Here is a 16,611-nt window from a genome sequence, read left to right as displayed (position 1 = left end):
AATAATATCTATACAGAAAAATACACCTTTTAAAGACCGTTGTAGTTTATTGGTCGGTTAACTTTTATAGAGGGAATATATAATTGGATTGGAGGGATTTCTGTAAGGGATTAACCCCTTAAGTGCTGCATTATTTTATATTACTGTATTTCTTTTGTTTGATAAATCTCTGTAAACCTCTTAATAGCTAACGCTGTCCTATGTGATTTTATATTTTCTTATTTATTTTTATTTGTTAAATAAATAGTACCAGTGAGTTAATTTTGAACAATCTCTTCCTGATTATTAAACATAGTTATACAGTCTGTTGCTATCACAAGCTTTCTATGTCATTTGAAATTCTACGGATTCTAACAAAGGGTTCCAGAAGTTATTTTGTCGAGAGACAACCCAATTAGGACCTGGGAGTGCCCTAAGTGCACAGTAACTAATTCTGTGAGGTAAGAGGGCGCTACATAAAGTGGGGGCTCGTCCGGGATTTATAGTATTTTTGTTTGGTTACCCTTTCGTTTAATTATCCGCATTTCGAATAGTACTATCAATATGGATTTGAGTGTAACTCCTGAGTTACAAGCGGAGCTCAGTTCATGGTGCAAAGAAGAGTTGATAGATGAAAAGCATGCCATTTTGCTCGTAGGGGTCCCGGTTGAGGTTGATGTGGCCCAAATCGAAAATGTAGCACAAAAGGTGAAAGTTTGGGGAAGAGTACGGGTGAGAGCTACTAAAGAGGGAGTTAGCCCTGAGATGTTAAACGTGCTATGTGAGTGTAGAGAAACTATTAAACCTGAGTCTGTCCCGCCTGTATTATTACCTGAGGAGGGTGGGGAGCCATGGAAGGTTTTAATAGTGGCAGAGGGTGACACTTCATCTGATGAGTTTGCCGAGAAATTAGCTGTATTTCTTGCAAATGAAGGAAAGTCTATGCTAGAGTTACAAGCTCTGTTTGCTCCTCCTGGTCCTGATGCTGGTTCACCAGAGTCAATAATTAGAGCTGTGGGAGACCTGTTAGACAAAACTGGCAGACAAACCACTGATAGTAGTGCATATAGAAGATTACGTACCTTTTCTGGTTCTCTTCCTACACCTTCAGGAGAAGAGACGATGGAAAACTGGATGGACCAAGCACGTATGATGATCACAGAGTGTGAGTGCTCTGAGAAAGAGAAGAGAAGGAGAATTGTGGAGAGTTTAAAAGGACCTGCTCTTGATATTGTGAAAGCAGTAAGACTTTCTTGTCCAGATGCTAATGCGCAACAGTACATCGAGGCATTAGAAAGTACATTCGGAACTTCTGAATCAGGTGAAGATTTGTACTTTGCGTTTCGTCTTCTCCGCCAGCATTCAGGTGAAGCCCTCTCGGATTTCCTTCGTAGAGTGGAGAAATCATTAAGTAAAGTAGTACAAAAAGGTGGATTGTCTTTACAGATGGTGGATAGAGTGAGGGTAGAGCAGTTGATTCGTGGAGCAGTGGAAAGTGACATGATGCTTCTCCAACTCCGATTGAGAGAGAGGAAAATACAGCCTCCTAAATTTTTAGCTTTGCTAAATGAGATTCGAGAAGCAGAAGAATGTGAAGCTGCCAGACAGAAAATCAAAACTACTATGAAATCACAAAAATGTCAAGAACAAAAGTTAAGTTTTGCAGTAGTGAGTGAGTTGAGAGCAGAAATCCAGGAATTAAAAGCGAAACTAAATGACAACTCTGTTAAGAATTCTGCTCCTTTACAGTCATTAGAATCAAAATCAAAGTTTTCTAAGCAAACCATCGAGCCACAGAGAGATCCTGAAGTACACGCTCTGAAACAACAAATACTTCAGTTACAGCAGCAAATAGGAGTAATGAAAGTAAACTATAGCGCACCAGTAGAACAACCACAACAGCAATCCAAACTTGTTTCTGCTCAATCAAAACTACGATACACACCTGATCGTGATAATTACTTCTGTTACCGCTGTGGAGAAGAGAGACATATAGCCACCAAATGTACAGCTAAGGAAAATCTTCCTTTGGTTATTCAAAAGCTGATTCGATCATTGAGGAAGAGTAAGACTGGAGAGAGAGATGCGTCCAGAGACAGTCTCAAAGCTGGAACTCATGATATTCATTCAGTGAGAAGTCAAGTTGATGTCACAGGAAATAACTGCCTTCCAAAGGGGCTGGTGGGTCCTTCCTCTACTGTTTCGGTTAGGATAAATGGACATCCATGTGACGCGCTGCTAGACAGCGGCTCCCAAGTTACAATTGTCTTTGACTCATGGTATTCCAAATACCTGTCTGACGTGCCTTTGCAGTCACTTGAAGGGCTTTCAATTTGGGGTCTGAGCTCCTCAAGCTACCCTTATAAGGGGTATATTGTGATCGATGCCTACTTTCCTGCCACTCTCACTGGGGTGGAGGAGTCAATCTCCATTTTAGCATTGGTTTGCCCAGAGCCTCAAGGGTTTAAGCAGGTCCCAGTAATAATTGGCACAAATGCAAGTTTCTTTGGCCGATTAGCTGCATTGAGTGGAGATTCCAACACTCCCAACATGTTGAGTTCTTTGAGGATTCAGTGCAGTTACTCTGATGCATGCTTACCTATGAAGTCTGAGAAACCAACCAGAGTGAAATGGAGTGGATCACATGCTCTTGTTGTTCCTCCGAGAGGGGAGCTGTATGTGGATTGTACAATGGAGTCTGAAGGACCCTTGAAGAAGGATATCTTTGTAGTAGAGACTTCAGCAGATGATCAGTTACCAGTGGGTTTATTCCTACCACCTGTGGTATTGCCTTCCTCCGCGATAAACATGGACACCTTTCAGTTGCCTGTGCATAATGAAACTGACAAAGCAGTTGCAGTGCCTCCTGGTACGTATCTTGCACACCTTTTTCCAACTGATATCATCACTGAACCTCGTAGAGAGGAAGCCAAAGCAAAGAGGATAAATCCAAATTTGTTCAACTTTGGTGCATCAGATATTCCTCCTGAATGGGAAACAAGATTACGACAAAAGCTGTCTGAAAGGATTAATGTGTTCTCTATTGAGGAGTGGGATGTTGGATTGGCAAAGGGAGTGGAACATCATATTCAATTAAATGATCCTAGACCATTCAGAGAAAGGTCTCGTCGCATAGCTCTGGCTGACGTTGATGATGTGCGTCGACATATAAAAGACTTACTGGCAGCTGGCATAATAAAAGAGTCTAGGAGTCCATATGCATCCCCAATTGTGATTGCTAGAAAGAAAAATGGGAGTGTGCGTATGTGCATTGACTATCGAACCCTAAATAGTCGAACTGTACCAGACCAATACACAACACCAAGAATAGATGATGCATTGGATTGCTTGTCGGGGAGCAGATGGTTTTCCGTGTTAGACTTGCGAAGTGGTTACTATCAGGTTGAAATGGCAGCCGATAGCAAAGAAAAAACAGCATTCATCTGTCCACTTGGATTTTACCAATTTGAGCGTATGCCACAAGGAGTCACTGGAGCTCCAGCAACGTTCCAGCGGCTGATGGAAAAGGCCGTGGGAGATATGAATTTGCTGCATGTCATTGTTTATCTGGACGATTTGATTGTGTTTGGCCGTACTTTGGAGGAGCATGAGGAGAGACTTTTGAAAGTGCTGGACAGGCTGGAGGAATTTGGATTAAAAGTGTCCATAGATAAGTGTCAGTTCTGCCAGGAGAAAGTCAAATATGTGGGACATATTGTCTCTGCCACTGGGGTAGCTCCAGATCCAGAGAAGGTGGAAGCTGTAACACGCTGGAAGAGGCCGACTGATCTAAAGTCCTTACGGTCATTCTTAGGCTTTTGTGGATTTTATAGACGTTTTATCAAAAACTACTCTGCAATTGTGAAGCCACTGACAGATCTTACAAAGGGTTATCCTCCAGGGAAAGGGAGAAAGGATTCATTTTCTACAGGGAAATACTTTAAGGAATCTGAACCGTTTGGAGAACGCTGGAGTGCAGCATGTTCAGAGGCTTTCCAGAGCATTATTCACTGCCTCACTAATGCTACCGTATTAGCATTTGCAGATCCAACGAAACCATATGTGCTACATGTTGATGCCAGTTTAAATGGTTTAGGTGCAGTTCTGAATCAGGAATACCCAGAGGGGCTACGTCCTGTGGCGTATGCAAGCCGAAAGCTAAGTGCTACGGAACAGCGCTATTCAACCCATCAGCTTGAGTTCTTGGCTCTCAAGTGGGCCATATCTGATAAGTTCCATGACTACCTGTATGGTGTTAAGTTTGTTGTGAGAACTGATAATAACCCACTAACGTATGTCTTAACCAGTGCCAAACTGAATGCTACTGGACATCGATGGCTAGCCACCTTAGCCACTTACGACTTCAGTATTCAATATAAGCCAGGAAAACAAAATGTGGATGCGGATGTTTTGTCGCGATATCTTGTGGGTATTAAAGAGGAATGGACAGAAATATCAGATTCCGCAGTGAAAGCTGTTTGTCATCTAACAAGCTCAACTCAGGATGGTGAATCTTCTTCGAGGCTGATAGACCAACTCTGCATCTCTCCACAAAGTGTTCCCACACTGTACACATGTCCCACTCAACTGGACACAGGGAAAATGGAGTGGAGGACAAAAGCCGAACTAAGGTTGGCACAGGACCAAGATCCAGTCATTGCTCCTGTAAAGAAGGAAGTAGCTTTGAACAAAGTGAGTTTGATGCCCAAGAGTTCAAATGCAAATGTGGCCCTGTTACAACGACAAGGTCAAAAATTAGTAATCCGAGACAATCTTTTGTATAGGGTAACTACACATCAAGATGGAAAAAAAAGAAGTCAGTTGGTTTTACCTGAAACGTACCATCTTGAGGTATTAAAATCCTTGCATGATGATGCCGGTCACTTGGGAGTTGAACGGACAGTTGAACTACTTAGAGACAGATTTTACTGGCCCAAAATGGCTCAAACAGTAGAACAGTATGTAAAGACTTGCGGAAGGTGTATTGCCAGAAAAACATTGCCACAGAGGTCTGCCCCATTAAATAACATCACAAGCAGTGGGCCGTTAGACCTTGTGTGTATTGATTTCCTTTCTATAGAACCTGATTCAAAAGGGATTGCGAATGTACTGGTCATAACGGATCATTTTACGAGGTACGCACAAGCTTTTCCTACCAAGGACCAAAAAGCGTTGACAGTTGCCAAGGTTCTATATGAAAAATTCTTTGTTCACTATGGGCTTCCTGCACGGATACATTCTGATCAAGGGAGAGATTTTGAGAGCCGTCTCATCAAAGAGCTCCTTGGGATTTTAGGGATTCGAAAATCTCGCACGTCACCATACCATCCACAGGGTGACCCACAACCCGAGCGGTTTAATCGCACTCTTCTTTCAATGTTAGGGACCCTTGACCCAGCAAAGAGGGCTAAATGGAGTCAATATGTTAGTCAATTGGTCCATGCATACAATTGTTCAAAAAATGAGGCAACGGGTTATTCGCCATACTATCTCCTGTTTGGAAGGGAAGCTCGCCTACCTGTAGATCTTTGCTTTGGCACTTCACCTGATGGGAAACCAGAAGTAACATATTTACAGTATGTGGACAAAATGAAAAGGGAACTTCAAGAAGCTTACCGACTGGCAGAAGAAGCTTCTTCGAAGAATCATCTAAGAAATAAGCAACGCTATGACAAGAGAGTGAAAGCACAGATGCTTGAGAAAGGAGATCGGGTTTTCATAAAAAATCTGGCACAAACAGGAAAACATAAACTGGAGGACAGGTGGAATACAGTGCCGTACATTGTGACAGAGAAGCTAAAGAACTTACCTGTCTATAAGTTACAACCTGAAACAGGAACTGGACGGATGAGGACACTGCATAGAGATCACCTATTGTCAATTGGAGACAATGTCAGAATTCCTGCTGCGTATGCTAGGGAAGAAAAAATGAGACCTCCAATAACAAGGGCTCAATCGGCACTAAAAAGACAATCAGAGAGAGAGGAAAAAATCCAAACTACCTCGGATAGCGATGATGAACTGGAATATTACTTGCCTGAACGAAATCGTATACAAACCCAACCTCTGGATACATGGTCTCCTAAGCCGGTGGGGGAAAAGCAGAAATGCAGTGATGATAGACGTGAAACTATACAAGAGAGTGTAACCGAGGAAATCCGGACACACCAAATATCAGATGAGACAGTAAACCAAGTCAGTAATGCTCAAACAATGGAAAGAACATCTACTGAAAGCCGTCCAAAGAGAACAGTGAAGCCAGTCATTAAACTTAGTTATGATGATCTCGGCAGACCATCAGACAAACCTTTGACCATTGTATACAAAGGTATGGTCATACGAATTGGCAACTTCTCAAAGATGAATAGATGTTGTGGTACACTTTGGTGTCATCCTCTAGCCGCGTGTGCTAAATGTGCCCAGACAAACTTTAAGGTAGCTACTTTAGCCACTATGCAAATCTGATGTTACATTTCATGATAGTCTCATGGGGACATGAGAATTTTAGAGAGGGGAGAGTGTAGCACGTTGTTTCCTTTAGAGGAAAAATAAATAAATAGATAAATAATTTAGTTTTACTAGTAGTTTACATGTTTATTTATTGAGAAAGAAAAAGTTCGTATGTTGTTTAAAAATGTATAGCTGTGTCATAGTGTGTTGTATTAAACCAGTAGAACGATAGTTGGAGAAAACCCTCCTACTTTCAAAGTAAGGTGTACGTTATTGGTTCGTCTGAGTTTGGGGGAGGGGCTAAGGGACTGCACGCGAGAGAGAGAGAAGGAGTGTGAAGGGTGAAACTGAAAGGAGACTGCGCCTCGTGAAGCAGAGAAAACTTAACAATTTAAGCCGGACAGGGTTGAATTTAAGGATTTCTTTTGTTCAGCACATGAGTAACAGTGAATAGTTTATTCAGTAGATCACTGGGTAATGTTGTTGTGTTTCTGAAGAGTTAGCACTGAGAAAAGAGTGAAACTATCTTCCAGCATTAGTTACAGTGCGCGAGACAGGTGCAGGAGTGACTAATTAGCGAATCTGCAGACAGTAGATGTTGTGGACGAACATTTTATCGACGTGAATAGCGGCGATACGGAGGATTTCCCGCTTGGACGCCTATGTACTGATCTGAACTGCCGAGGGGTTCGGGGTTCCCTGGAATACAGAGGATTTGTTGCTGTGTGCCCGCCGTGTGTATCAGAGGCCATCTACACACCCAAATCGAGTGCCCTAAATCAGGAGAGCTCATTGGATTAAAGGTACCACTGTTTTGTTTGTTTTATTTGGCTCTTCGGAGTGAAGCGGCCAATTATTGTTTGCTTTTGAGGCCACAACGATCGCCAGCAACGGTACAGGCCTGCAACGGGGATTGGTAAACTGTGTGTGTGTGTGTGCGTGCGTGCATGAGTGGGCCCACGTGAATCAGCATTTATCGGTCACCTTGAAAGTTTAATAATCTTTAATATAGAGGTTTTTTGTTACAGTTTACTACATTTTGGGAGGTAATAATAATATCTATACAGAAAAATACACCTTTTAAAGACCGTTGTAGTTTATTGGTCGGTTAACTTTTATAGAGGGAATATATAATTGGATTGGAGGGATTTCTGTAAGGGATTAACCCCTTAAGTGCTGCATTATTTTATATTACTGTATTTCTTTTGTTTGATAAATCTCTGTAAACCTCTTAATAGCTAACGCTGTCCTATGTGATTTTATATTTTCTTATTTATTTTTATTTGTTAAATAAATAGTACCAGTGAGTTAATTTTGAACAATCTCTTCCTGATTATTAAACATAGTTATACAGTCTGTTGCTATCACAAGCTTTCTATGTCATTTGAAATTCTACGGATTCTAACAAAGGGTTCCAGAAGTTATTTTGTCGAGAGACAACCCAATTAGGACCTGGGAGTGCCCTAAGTGCACAGTAACTAATTCTGTGAGGTAAGAGGGCGCTACATTTGAAATTTTAAATGAATTCTACAAGTCTTACATGTATTATTTGCAAATTCAAGTCAAAAGCTTTCACCTTTAAGCACTGAAGCGATATGTAAACTAGCTTTTGACATGTTTATTGATTTGCTTCTTGAATAATATCCCATCTGGTTTTAATCGGACAAACATTTAATTCCACAAACGTTATCCTCTCGGGCGTATGCAAACAGTGCATTGGTCAATAATTCACATTTGTGTTTGCATACTTGCTTTTAATGTTTCCAGGTCAGATAGGAATAATCCTCTACTTAGTTTCAGATTCATTTACTCACCAGCAACAGTGCTGTGAGAAGGTCTATCCCCTCCGTGTCGAGCCTAAAAACAAAACAACATGCTTATGCATCACATTATTCATCATCTATAATTCATAGCATGCAAAGTCTCCAAAACATAGTCCTCTATTGTCATTTATAGATGCACTTGTGTTGTTGTTTTAAAGGAGCCAAAAGCTATATGCGTGCAAATGCATTCACTATGTTTATAATCGAGGTTTTGCTGTAATTCTAATGGCAACACAAACATTATTGTTATAAAATATTATTATAAAAAGTGTATTATTACTACTACTACCATTATTAATATTATTATTATTATTATTAGTAGTAGTAGTAGTAGTAGAAGTTGTAGTAGTAATAGTATTAGTAGTAGTAGTAGTAGTAGTAGCTGTTGTTGTATTTTAATTAGAAACTAATTTTATTAGTAGGTAATCATTCTTTTTTTATAATTTATTATTTCAATATATTAATTTTTGATTAATGTTTCATAGCTATTATTAGACTATTAGAAAACTTCAGGTTTTGTTAATTTTGGATGTTCATGTGTGACCTTTCTGATTGCACAACAATTTTTTTAATTTTTAAAAAACATTTACTTAAATTTTTTTATTTTTTACTGTTTTTATTTTATAAAATTTTTCAACAGAACAACAGTGGCACTGGTATCTCGTAACAACAAGTACAGCAGTTTTTGTTAGACATTCAAATGCTGTCAAATGCTTTAAAGCAAAGACAAAAATAAAAGGAAATTGTAAACCAAATTTATAAAGACATAATCCCCTTTCACACATACAGACCTTTCCGGAAAGTTACTTGCAATTTTCCAGAAAGGGATCATGTGCGAATGGGCCCTTTTTAAAAATACTGGTAAATTCGTTCTGGCAATATTCCGGAAAGAGAAGTAACATCACCGGTAATTTGCCAGAATGCTGCGCTGTGTGAATGCAGAAGGAAGATTGCCGGAAAGAGTGACGTGAGACGTCTACTCCAGCCAATCAGAACATTCAGACGCATTTACATCTGAACATTAGAACATTCACATCTGCACTGTTTATGAAAAATAAAAGCCTTTGAATATTTTTCCAGACACATTTAGCTGCTAGATGTTAGTCAGATAATGTTTTTTATGTTCCTCTTTAATGCCAACTGTGGAAAAAAATCATTGATACAATGCTTATGATAAACCGTTGTTTGTTTACCTTTAAGCTCTGCTTCAGTTGATTGACGCGTGTGCACGTGAAGCAGCTGGTAAGCGCCAGCACACACACATATTATGTACTATCAACAAAAGCCCGACCCCTTCTGTGTTTACAAATACAAGCACAGCCGTTTAAAGCTCATTTCTGGTTAATGCTGTCAGAATTTACCTGTATTTTGGAACGTATGTGTGAATGACCTTTTCCGTAGAAATTGCAGAATGTTTTTGCCTTTGTGAACAGTGCTTTTTTTAATTTACCGGTAAAGTCGTTCTGGTAATTTTGTGTGAAAGGGGCTATAGTCGCTGAGTAATCTCAAGAAAATTCCAGAGGGAGGACCAAATGCGCCAGAACACCTCAGATCTTTGATGTAAATCGTAGGTTAATTTTTCCAGTGGTAAAAGTCTAGTTGCCTGGCTACCACATATTGCCACATATTGACTAAAGTTATCTGAGCAGTTGACCATGATAAAAGTACACAATTTTTGGCTAAGTATATACAAAAATTCAAAACACATTCTTTATCACGATCAAGACACAGTTCCACTATACAATTCAGAGGGTATACCTTTGGGGACAAGGCAAAAGTCTTTCAAGTTATTTTTAAAATAAATTTGTGAATACATTTTATTTTGTCACAATCCCAAAACACATGCATCACTCTGCCAGTGTCTACCTTACATTTGAAACATAGCTGAAAACAATTAGGAAATATTCTATGGAGGCAAACTGGGGTTAGACAAATCCTGTGCATGGTTTCCACTACATTCATTCTTCCATGGTGGGGCGCCACGCCAAAATTCATCCTGCCACGGCTACATTACAGCTTCTCATTCAAAACATTTTAGTTTTTTTAATAGAGAGTGATAATCACACCAAAACGTATTATAGGGTAAGTGATTTATAACAGTGCAAACTTTTCTGTAACCGCTGTAGTGCTGTGCGTCATTTGTTTAACCCTTTAAGGTGACGTGCTGACTGACAGGTGCATGAGGCCAGCAAACATGACGGATAGCCGTTTCACTTTACTTCAGGACGCATTAATACCGATATGTTGGTGTATTGGAGATATTCATAAATATTCCTAGCTAATCTAATAAATGCTGGAGAAATACTCGTTACATAGACGAACTAAATCACACTTAAGCAGCGTTTAATTGGGAGCGCACAAGATGATCTGCGCACTCTTGAAGCGGCTTATATTTGAGGAGGCGTGCAAGAAGTTTTGTGCACGAGCAGAGGAAATCGGTGCGCAAGCAAAGAGATCTGCATGCTCGTAGACTATTAAATAAATGCGATCTCGACTTGGAATACTGCGCTCATGACATTTGTCATTGAAATAACGCCACAGATAGTTGGTAGATCTGTGAAAAAAAAGGCCTGCCGCCACAGCTGGAAAAAAATCTAGAGGAAACGCTGCTGTGAATACATTTCGAGTTTTGTTCATGAACCAAAATTGGATTACTTTTGGGATAGATATTTGAGCAGTTAGATAACCACTCCTCATCATCATCACCATCATCATAATCATATTATTATTACTATTATTATCATTATTATATTATTGTTGTTGTTGTTATTATTGTTGTTATTATTATTATTATTATTATTATTATTATTGTTGTTGTTGTCGTGGTTGCTGTTGTTGTATACTTATTTTATTATGCCCAAATGGTTAGCTATATACAAAATTATATAATAATAATAATAATAGCAATAATATATATATATATATATATATATATATATATATATATATATATATATATATATATATATATATATATATATATATATATATATATATATTTTATTATTAAAAACAAAAACATTATTATTATTATTATTATTATTATTATTATTATTATTATTATTGTTGTTGTCGTGGTTGCTGTTGTTGTATACTTATTTTATTATACCCAAATGGTTAGCTATATACAAAATTATATAATAATAATAATAATAATAATAATAATAATAATAATAGCAATAATATATATATATATATATATATATATATATATATATATATATATATATATATATATATATATATATATATATATATATTATATATATATTTATTATTATTATTATTATTATTATTGTTGTTGTAATTTACTTTTGTATTATGTCATATAGTTTACCTATCAAAATGATGACATTTATTATATTTACTTGGATCAAGTCTCTAAAACAGTGTTTCCCAACCCTGTTCATGAAGGCACACCAACAGTACACATTTTCAACCTCTCCCTAATCAAACACACGTGAATCAACTTATCATAACATCAGAAGAGACTCCAACACCTGAAGTTAATGGGTCAGAAAAAGGAGACATCCAAAATATGTACTGTTGGTGTGCCTCCAGGAACAGAGTTGGGAAACACTGCTCTAAAACATAGCCCTCTATTGTTATTAAATAAACTCATGCATGATTTTGTTTGCCGTTTTTATTGAAGGATCCAGAAGCTGATGGTGTTGCATGCAGTGAGTCTGTGGTGTTGCTGCGGTACCTGGGCACATGATTAATGAGCGCTTGAGCTCGGTACTGAGGAAACAGGTAGGATTTGAATTCCTCATTAGCTGTGATTCCGGGCCAGCTCTCCTCAGTTGGGGTGCCTGGTTATGGAAAGAAGTGAAAGTATTTTATTATGTGTCCTACAGTGAGATAATTAGACCACCATCCAGCCTCAGATGGTGCACCCACGGCCCACCCACAGTCCGCTCACTGACCACCTAATACATGTTGCATAAAAATGATATTTTGTTTATCTGGCAAACTCTTTTGGCTGGCTTTGCATAGCTTGCGCACAGGTTGTCATGTTTGCAAGCTGTTTGCTGGAGCAAGTTCTTTGTTGAGCAAGAAAGCACTTAATTTGCTGTATTTACACCTGGTATTAATTTGCATTCTGATCTGCACATATACATTAGGTATTACTAGGCCCACACAGAATCTGCACGCGCAGAATTGGGCAGATTTTCAGCCCATCATTAATTCTGTTTATTTACTTGACTAAAGGTGTGTAAATTTATATTTATTCAGTTTTTAAATTAATTACAGTAATATTATTGACTAATGTAAAATTGTTCATCTGATTTATGTACAGTACAGTTTGTCAAGTAGAGATATTATATGAGAGACTTGCTTTGTTTACCAAATAAAGTGGATCTAATTGGATTTGCATTTAAAACAATAAATAAAAGTTAAAAAGATATAATTTTTTATTTCACATATTAAGGTTTTAGTTATGAGACTCCCAAAATCATTCCGCAGAAATCCGCAGATTTTTACCAAAATTCTCCGCAGAAATAGCAAAAAATTTCCGCAGATTCCATCTGGCCCTGGGTATTACTATGCATGCATTTATATGTGACTTGAGATTTAATCATGTTTTATCTTTTGCATGACCACTCAGTGTGTTAAACAATGATTGGACTATGATTTCAGGCGTAAACTGTGTGTTCACAGCGAAACATGAATAACTTATTTTTGTGGGCTTTCTCACAACATGTCTCATAATTGGTTACAAGTTCAGTCAGTAGATGGAAAATAGGCTGATGTATTGATGTAATAGTTTAAGAATTGTTGAGCATGCTTCAAAAGCATTATACACACACACACACACACACACACAAACACGCACACACACACACACATATATATATATATATAGTGGTGTAAAAAGGGTTTGTTGATTTGATTTTTTTCTTCTCGTTTGTCACTTTGTTTCAGATCATCAAGCAAATTTAAATATTTGTCAAAGATAACGCAGGTAAACGCATCATGCCGCTTTTTTAAAATGAATGAATGTAGTTATTAAGGGAAAACAAAACACAAAACTACATAACCGTGTGTGAAAAAGTGTTTGCCCCTAAACCCAGGTCCACCCCTCCATTTACGCAGAGTATGCAGGCTGCGTAGGGCATCTACTCTGGAGTGGGGCACCATCTCAGTTGCTCAAAAAAAATTATGAATATTTATTTAATAATATTAACATAAACTGTGTAAATAAGTGTAAACAAAATATATATTGATAATATGTTGTTAAATACATAAAAAAATTCATCTTATGACGAGCGCAAAAACAAATGTGACGTAATTCTTTTCCGTGTACAAACTACACGGACAGCATAAGTGTGCTTAAACTATGACAGGACATGTTCTATGACTTTTCGCGTTTGCCCCATGTTGCTGATAATTACACAAACTCAATTATTTTTATTAACTTGTGCAATACTTTACAATTCTGTTTGCACACCAGCTACATAACAAAATAATTTCACTGTATATGTTATTGATTATTGTTTATTATATAATTATATATTATATACTCCTTTGCAGTTATCATTGTTTGTTTTGTTTATTTCTATACATTTCTCATTGCCGCTGTTGTTATTGCTTGTATCACTGCAATGACAACAGTTTATTTTAGTCTTTTCCTCAGTAGATTGGTGTTTTTAATAGGCTGGTTTTTCATTTTTGTACATTACTATAGGAACTAACAAAACTGACTCATTCTGTGATTTCTAAAAGATCAATCAAATAAAATGAGTCAAATTACTGTAAGTCACAGGCCAGTCAGTAATCAGTGTTTGTCACCATAGATTATAGTGCAAGTTAAAGTCACATTTTGGTTGTAGTTTAGACACATTATGAAGAATGCTTGACTATAGCCTATTGTTTTAATGGTGTGTCATGAGTTTTTCTTTAAATGACTAATTTCATCTGTATTGTACATGGAGGTCAATGCTAAAATTTGTCACAAAAGAAGATGAGGTTAGGGTCAGGTGTCCTGATCCAGTACTGCTTCAGAGGCACCAGCAGCTGCACACTCATCTTTGAGGAATTGTTGTAATTCAGCCACATTGGTGGGTTTTCGAGCCTGGACTGCCTTTTTAAGTTCATGCCTCAGCATCTTAATTGGATTTAGCTCAGGACTTTGACTAGGCCACTCCAAAGTCTTCATTTTGCTTTTCTTCAGCCATTCAGAAGTGGATTTGCTGGTGTGCTTTGGATTATTGCCCTGCTACAGAACCAAAGTTCACTTCAGCTTGAGGTCACTAACAGATGGCTGCATATTCTCCTTCAATATATTTTGCTGCACAGCAGAATTCATGGTTTCATTTATCACAGCAAGTCTTCCAGGTCCTGAAGGAGCAAAGCAGCTCCAAACCATCACACTACCACTACCACATTTTTCTGTTGGTATGATGTTGTTTTTCTGAAATGTGATGTGACTTTTACACCACACATAATAGGACACACACCATTCAAAAAGTTCAACTTTTGCCTCGCCAATCTACAGAGTATTTATACAAGTCTTGGGGATCATCAAGAAGTTTTCAGGCAAAATTGAGACTAGTTTTTTTCTTTTAGCTCAGCAGTGGTTTTCGTCTTGGAATCATTTTTTTGCCTAGTCTGTTTCTTATGGTGTAGTCATGAACACAACTAAAAACTGAAGCAAGTGAGGACTGCAGTTCTTTATATGTTGTTGTGGGGTCTTTTGGGACCTCTTGGATGAATTGACTCTGTGCTCATGGGGGTAATTTGGGTTGGCTGGCCACTCCTGGCAAGGTTCCCCACTCTTCCATGTTTTTGCCATTTGTAAATAATGGCTCTTACTGGGGTCTGCTACAGTGCCAATGCTTTAGAAATGTATGTATATGTATGTGTGTGTATATATATGCATGTATGTGTGTGTGTGTATGTATGCATACATACATACATACATACATACATACATACATACATACATACATACATACATACATACATGCATACATACATTGTTTTTTTTGGGTTTTTTTTTGCAACCAAGTATTCTCATTTAGTTTCTTTGGATGAATTTCTTTGGACGGGCAGATCCTGTTTAAGTGATCAAGGCAGTAATCAAACCTGGGTAAGGCTAGAGAAATTGAACTTAGGTGTGATAAACCAGTGTTAAGTTAACTACAACCTTACTATTAATAAACCGCAAATTAAGAGTCAAAGTCGTAGTTAATGGTTTGTTAATAGTGATAACCGAATCCTATAATAAAAGTGAACATTTCTCCTACCCATGAGCCGAAATATCAGGTGTAGTTCCTCTTTGACAGTTGACCCAGGAAACATGGGGCGCCCCGTCGCCATTTCATACAGGATACACCCCAAACCCCTATAAACACACATTAAAAAAAGTAAAATGTGAACCATTATCTTTTATTATTGCATTTTTGTTAAGTAAATATAAATCATAAATTAAAAGGATTATATTATGAACACTTATCACCCCCCCCCCCCCCCCCCACACACACACACACACACAACCCACATTGGTAGACAAATGAAAATACAAAAAACATTGCAGTTAAAAAGAACTACAGAAATATTCATAAATCTAACAATGAGAAGTAAATTACAATGAATAAATCACGAGATGCATAAGATATACATAGAAACAGACAAAAACTGTACATTACAAGGAAGAAGCAACCATCATCTATCATTTATGAATAGACATATAATATTCATACTGATATTTAATAATTCAAAATATTCTAATAATGAACATGCACAATATTGATATTGTGAGCACTTCAAAATACCACAAAATACAGTGAATAATTATTTGTTATTTAAAATGTTAGTCTATTTAATATTTTTAATAATAATTTATCAACCCATTTCTTAAGTTGTTTATAAAAGCATTTATTAATTTTACGAGCAGGTAATTTTTTAGTTAAAGCCTAATAATGCTTAAGTCATAATAGGTTTTTTCAAATGGAAAAAACTAAGTGGTTGAACTAGGTATTGCACTCCTGGATCTAAACAAATGCTAGCGCAGGTTGCCAGATTGTGGACCAACAGGAGCGAGTCTGACGATCAAGCCTAAAGGCTGATTTAAATCGTGTTCTGAATAAAAGCAACGTCGCCTGATAGAAGGAATATTTTCCATATTAAAAGGAGTTTTTGTCCTAACTTACACCTCAAATTTATATATTAGAAATGGCTTTTATTTCTTGCTGCTGAACAACAGGATAAACAGACTATGATCACCTCAGGTACACCTCATGTGTTTTATTCACTATTAAATGCTAATAATGTGAGTTTGAATGCCATTTTACATGACATTTATTGACATGCTACTGAAAGCAGCAGCAGATAGTTCACCTCTTTAAAATAAAAT

The 16,611-nt window shown here is 37.5% G+C and overlaps 1 protein-coding gene across 1 annotated transcript in view; it reads right to left on the bottom strand.

Annotated features, from left to right (window-relative positions):
- Positions 1-16,611, bottom strand: part of cdk18 (cyclin dependent kinase 18) — a 171,197-nt gene that overhangs the window by 23,692 nt on the left and 130,894 nt on the right. The window contains exons 11-13 of the mRNA XM_056468214.1: positions 15,503-15,600; positions 11,959-12,064; positions 8,244-8,286 (exon numbers count right to left, since the gene is read on the bottom strand). Coding sequence (XP_056324189.1) covers positions 8,244-8,286; positions 11,959-12,064; positions 15,503-15,600 — 247 coding nt within the window. The remainder of the gene's footprint in view (positions 1-8,243; positions 8,287-11,958; positions 12,065-15,502; positions 15,601-16,611) is intronic.

The sequence above is a fragment of the Danio aesculapii genome, chromosome 11, assembly GCF_903798145.1.
Source record: "Danio aesculapii chromosome 11, fDanAes4.1, whole genome shotgun sequence".
Lineage (NCBI taxonomy): Eukaryota > Metazoa > Chordata > Actinopteri > Cypriniformes > Danionidae > Danio > Danio aesculapii.
The sequence above is the reverse complement of the archived record's forward strand: the minus strand, read 5'-3'. Positions and strand labels throughout refer to the sequence as shown.